Source organism: Phaethon aethereus (assembly GCF_964289735.1).
Source record: "Phaethon aethereus genome assembly, chromosome: 2".
Lineage (NCBI taxonomy): Eukaryota > Metazoa > Chordata > Aves > Phaethontiformes > Phaethontidae > Phaethon > Phaethon aethereus.
Genome location: NC_138582.1, coordinates 113,204,759 through 113,210,815, shown reverse-complemented (window position 1 = coordinate 113,210,815; position 6,057 = coordinate 113,204,759). Strand labels below are relative to the sequence as shown.

At 42.8% G+C, this 6,057-nt stretch overlaps 1 protein-coding gene across 1 annotated transcript in view; it reads right to left on the bottom strand.

Annotated features, from left to right (window-relative positions):
* Window positions 1-1,017: 1,017 nt before the first annotated feature.
* The window catches only part of LANCL2 (LanC like glutathione S-transferase 2), a gene marked incomplete at its 3' end in the record, with an annotated part of 33,742 nt that continues 28,702 nt past the window's right edge, over window positions 1,018-6,057 (bottom strand). The window contains exons 8-9 of the mRNA XM_081996966.1: window positions 2,846-2,918; window positions 1,018-1,133 (exon numbers count right to left, since the gene is read on the bottom strand). Of these exons, the coding sequence (XP_081853092.1) occupies window positions 1,018-1,133; window positions 2,846-2,918 (189 nt within the window). The remainder of the gene's footprint in view (window positions 1,134-2,845; window positions 2,919-6,057) is intronic.

Genomic DNA, 6,057 nt, shown 5'->3' with positions numbered 1-6,057 from the left:
ACTACATGTGCTAAATTCAGTGTGGGGCTGGGAGAGGGAGGGAAGGGCCCAGAACAAATCACCTCCTTGGTTCAGAAGCAACACTCATCCTGAGTTACCAGCATGAGAAACTGCCCCGATGCCCTCGCTTACTCATTTGTATGCTAGATGCTGCAGGGCAGGTTTCTTACAAATCCACGTACAGGAGAGGGGAAGCATAGTTGTGCTGCCCCTTGCTCTGCTCTTGGTGGCAGCAGGAGGTTAGTATGGGCGACTCCACCTTCAGTTTGTTAAGCTTATGCCATGGGATGGGGCTTTGCAGAGGTGAGGACAAGCATCTCCACGCTGCTGTAAGTGCCTAACAAACACACTAAGCAGGTGCAGGTAGCTCTCTCAGGCTTTCAAAAAAAACCTCCCACAACAGCGGCTAAGTTTCTGAAAACTGAGATGGCCTCATACCTCTTAATCAAAACAGGTTCATCTCCATCACCTTAGCTTCTAGGGACTGTGGAGAAAAATGCAGAAAAGTATGAACGTAAAAACTTTTTTCATCTGTCTTTAAGTTGCCAGCTCACCAGTGAAGCTAGGCACTGTCCTACAATGAACTTTCTGGCATAAGGTGTAACTTTCTGGATACCCACACTGCAGAAAGCAACACTGCTGTTGTGAGTCATGCACAAAGGTACAGGATGGAGATTCACATAGAGACCATCTTTTTGCTAACAACAAAAGACTCGAATCAACAGACAACACCAATAAACATGCAGAGCATGTCAGAGACCTGAAGACAAGTAATACAACAGAAGAGAGAAAGTTCAAAACTTGACTCCTCTTGTCCTACATCTGAAGGTGTCACTTTAACAGAACTTAAATGTGGCTTCTCCTGTTCATGCTCTAATGACTTCATGGTCCTTTGGGGCGGAGAGGGGAGAGAAAAGGGGTGTATCCATCCGTTGGTTCACGGTTGAGTTGGTTCAGTATCAGAGGCACTAAACAGTCTCATCTCTTTTGGCATCAGTTTCCTTTCAAAATAATCTTTTAGCTGTCCTGTTCCACTTTGTTTTCCCTCCTTTGAGGTCCAAGTTCAAATGCTGGAAACCGGGAAGTCTCCGGTACTGAAATATCTGAGAGGAAGTGAATAGCTCCAGCCATGCCTAAAATGTAACGAGAAAGAGATCTTTGTGCATCTTTGACATTAAAATAGCACAGTTGACACCAAAGGCAACAGCACCTGTTTGAACACTTCCTCCCTAGACCTTTTTTTCAACAGGTGAACTTAGGGCCAGTTCATCTGAAAGGTGAAAGGCAAGTTCATCTGTTTTTGCCCAGAAAACCAAGTTTCACTTGAAAAGATCAAAGGCAAGAACAAAGACCTCTCTGCTGCCATGTTTTCAGCTGCACAACCTCAATGCTACCTCCATTAAGACAAAGTAAATCCCAGTTTGGACTGTCCCTCAGAATTTGAGCAGCTCTTGCTCGTCATTTCAATGGTTAAAAAACAAAGGCAAAACTTTGTTGTACTTGTGATGTAGATTCATTTGTTTGCTATTCATAAAGAGCTCATCCAGAGCCTGGAGCACTAACACCAGCATCACCTAATAAAACTGTTAGGGTGACAGACAACAGAGACACCCTACAGTGGGAGAGCATACAAATACAAGCTCAGTTTTATGAGCAAGCTAAAAGTGCATACAAACAAAGGAACCTTCCTGAAATACAGCATCTGATGCAAATGAAACAATTGAGACATGCAACTTCCTCTGAAAGTCTGCACATACATGCTGAATTGCACAACTTCAAGCACGATTAAGACATTTTTGTCTCAAATTTGAGAATTATGGAGTCTAAAAAAATCACTGACATTAAAAAATTAAAATAAAAGCTCTATGTTAGCATTAAAGCACAAATCATCCTATTGTTGGCATTACTTCAGCTTCTCAACAAAATTCAAAGCTCTTATACAACAGACTTTTTCCCTCTACAAGTGCATGCACGGGAGCTCTCAGGAATAAGAATACTTATACTTTTCTCCATTAAACATTAAGACAATAAATATGTATTTAGAAGGGATGCATACAACTACTGCTCTCTTGTGTTCACACCTTGGGACTGGTTTGTTCGTAAAATAATCCTATTCGGTCTGCTGTAATTTCACGTATTTCTGACAGGTGGCAGACTAGACTCATTGTTCATGAAATAGCACTAACTTTAAATCCTACTTGGGTCTATGATTCCTTACTACTGTGTTTCTAAAACATAAGGATGAGATAGAGAATAGAAAATAAATTACAAATTAAAAAAAAAAAGAAAGCTCTAGGAAAGTATTTAGGAACATCTTTGAACTTACAGAAAAGCCCCTAAGAACTCTGCATTTCTTTTCTGTTGAAATGACTGGGGTTCATATTAAAACTAGCTTTTCCTTGCATTAGTGTTGCAGCAGAGAAGGTCTAGTTCTGACAAGCCAGCAACTACTTTGAGACCCCCTACCCACAGCTGCTCCTCTGCCCAGTCCCTCTGCAACACCTGTGACAAAACTGTTGCCCGGACTTCTGTTTGCTTTAAGCCAAGAGGCATCAGCACAGAGGAATTTTATTCAAGAATGACAGTGGCACTGGCTTTACATTGGAAACTGCTGAAATGCAATCAAAAGGGAAAGTCATGATAGTGAATTATTTTCTTTCGTCTTTTTCTTCCCCTCCCCCCACCACCCACCTTCTTTTAGGCAGAAGTGGTGGTGGGGGTGGGTCTATTTTTAATAGCAGAGGAACCCACCAAAGATTTCCCAACTCCTAAGCACGTGCCAAAACTGCAAGGTTGCCCTTCTTCCCTGTATAACACAATACCATTTGCAAGACCATCACTTTACCTTCAAAGAGAGAATAAGGTCGGTCAGGAATACGACATCCATGTGCACCATACTCCAAACACCATTCAGCAAACTGGAGAAAACATTGTTAAGACTGTTAAATGCAAGCTTGCATGTCTGCATATCTTTAACAGGTACTAAATGTAAAGTAGCGTAAGCAGAGGCACACACAGAAATCACTGTCTGAGATCAATTTGTCCCCCTTTAACTGTGACAAGGCTAGAATTAGGTTTTAGGATATGTATTTCCACAGCACGAGTTTCAGTTTCCTAACAACGTAATTAGGTGGGCTGTTCTTAACTTCTGTTTTCTGTAAATCAACCCTGCTGCACGCCAATGAAAAATGCTGCGAGAACAGATAATATTCCATTTCAAGGGGAAAATTTTTCTAATACTCTAATATCAGTTTCTTATCTGTCTTGGTGCTTAATTTATCCACGTGCTCAGGACTCAGTTGTTAATTGCATTTTGGTTTTCTTTCACTCTGTGCACCAATTTAGAGTATTAAATCTCCAGCGGCCATTACTTAGTTTTATTTATTTGCTCTCCCCAAGCCTTATGAAAAATCATTATAAATACAGTTAGACAATTACGGTCATCAATATTTTGTTGCAGAAGATGGAATACCATTAAAAAGTTAACAGTGTCTTTCTTGTGTTTGATCAACACTGCTGCAGTAGCTGCATTAGACATACATGACTTATGAACTGCATCTGGATCAATGTAATAGCAACCATCTATTTCTCCTTTAAGGCTCCCCAGAGCATATGGGGGGCCACAAGTTCCCCTGGCATGTCTGTACTTGGAAGCATACCACTGCTTATTCAAAATACAGTGCGAAGATTCCTGCAAAGCAAAGAACTGAGAGGTCTCTCCCCACTCCTCCTGGAATTTGGGCAACCTGCTAGCAAGCAGCTCATCCTACTAACTGCCATGGCTCTAGAGTTCGAGTGATACGGGGTGTGAGTATGCCCCCAGAGCCATCAATCTGTTCAACGGGAGCATAAAGGGTGGCACCTCCTCCCTTCTTCCCCCCACTCTCTTCTGTTTAAATGTTTACTGGGGGATGGATTTTTTGTCTCTTGGAAGGGGTGTGTGCAGGCATGTGAATGTCTTGAGGAAACACAGCAAAAAACCCACAAACACAAACATCGCGGTCTACACTGTTATTGAGAACTGATGAAACATTTTTGGGCCCCCCCCAGGTATAAATCTTCAAAACAAGATTTAATTCTCAATGTAGTCTTGTCTTACATGTGAGGACAGAGCATGTTTATGACATGTTTCTAAACTACAATCAATTCTTGCAACATCCACGTCTTACTGCATACTAGCCTTTATTATTACTGCCAGCCTGGGAACTGCAGCAGAAATTAAAAATATGCACCCCAGGCTACTGAAGCACAACCATTGTTTACAAGTTCATAGCTTCAGCACAACTCACAGATACAGTAAGCTACACAAATATGTTTGTTAAACCAAGGGGAAAAAAAAAGAAATATCCTTTAGCAGGAAGACATCTGCCATTATTTGTGTGCTGGTTTTGGCTAGGATAGAGTTAATTTTCTTCATAGAAGCCAGCATGAGACTATGTGTTTGATTTGTGCTGGAAACAGCATTGATAACACAGGGATGTTTTTGTTATTGCTGAGCAGTGCTTACACAGAGGCAAGGCCTTTTCTGCTCCTCACACAACCCCACTAGCGAGTAGGCTGGGGGTGCCTGGGAAGTTGGGAGGGGACACAGCTGGGACAGCTGACCCCAACTGACCAAAGGGATATTCCATACCATATGACATCACTCGCAGCATATAAAGCTGGGGGAAGATGAAGGAAGGGAGAGAGCGTTTGGAATTACGGTGTTTGTCTTCCCAAGTAACCGTCACAAGTGATGGAGCCCTGCTTTCCTGGAGATGGCTGAACACCTGCCTGCCCATGGGGAGTAGTGAATGAATGTTTTGCTTTGCTTGTGTGTGTGGCTTTTGCTTTCACTATTAAGCTGTCTTTTTCTCAGCCCGTGAGTGTTCTCACTTTTACTCTTCCAGTTTTCTCCTCCATCCCACCATGGGGGGAGTGAGAGAAGAATAAGGAAGGTGTCTCCTCCATAAATTGGCTCTCCAAGAAGAAAAGGTAAAAAGTGTAATTATTAGTAGTTTTCAATAGATGGCTCCCAAAGTACAGAGATGAAGCTGCCGTTGCCACTCTGCCTTGCCCGCTGCCCGTTGCTGCTGAGTACAGATACTATACTGGACTAAGGACCAATGATTTTATCATACCATCAGCTGTGTTAGACAGTACAGCAAAGCGGTAACCTTAATCCAATGCCCAGAGGTAATACACCCCACATACACTGACAAACAGTATACACAGCAAGTAAGATTTTACATAACACAACTCCAAGAACAACTCTGGGCAAACAAATAAAACAACATTGTGACCAGCAACAATTAAACTAATATAATGAATGCTTATAACAATTTGTTTTAACACACTCTGGTCAAACGTGTTATCTCAACCCTTCGTGCCTCATGCTGGGCACCAAGAAGGACTGTCATGGTTTAACCTCAACCAGCAACTAAGCACCACACAGCTGCTCACTCACTCCCCCCAACAGTGGGATGGGGGAGAAAACTGGAAGAGTAAAAGTGAGAAAACTTGTGGGCTGAGATAAAGACAGTTTAATAGAGAAAGCAAAAGCTGCACATGCAAAGCAAAACAAGGAATGCATTCACCACTCCACATCGGCAGGCAGGTGTTCAGCCATCTCCAGGAAAGCAGGGCTCCACCACTTGTGACAGTTACTTGGGAAGACAAACAACATCATTCCAAACACTCTCCCCCTTCCTTCTTCCTCAGGCTTTATAAGCTGAGCATGACATCATATGGTGTGGAATATCCTTTTGGTCAGTTGGGGTCAGCTGTCCTGGCTGTGTCCCCTCCCAACTTCCCAGGCACCTCCAGCCTACTCGCTGGTGGGGTGGGATGAGGAGCAGAAAAGGCCTTGACTCTGTATAAGCACTACTCAGCAGTAATACCACCACCTCTGTATTATGAACACTGTTTCCAGCACAAATCCAAAACATAGCCTCATACTGGCTTCTGTGAAGAAAATTAACTCTATCCCAGTCAAAACCAGCACAATTTGTCACATAGACTGGGCATGCTTGCCATCAGCAGTGTTTTAAACACAACTCTGAACAGCATGGGGCTTGG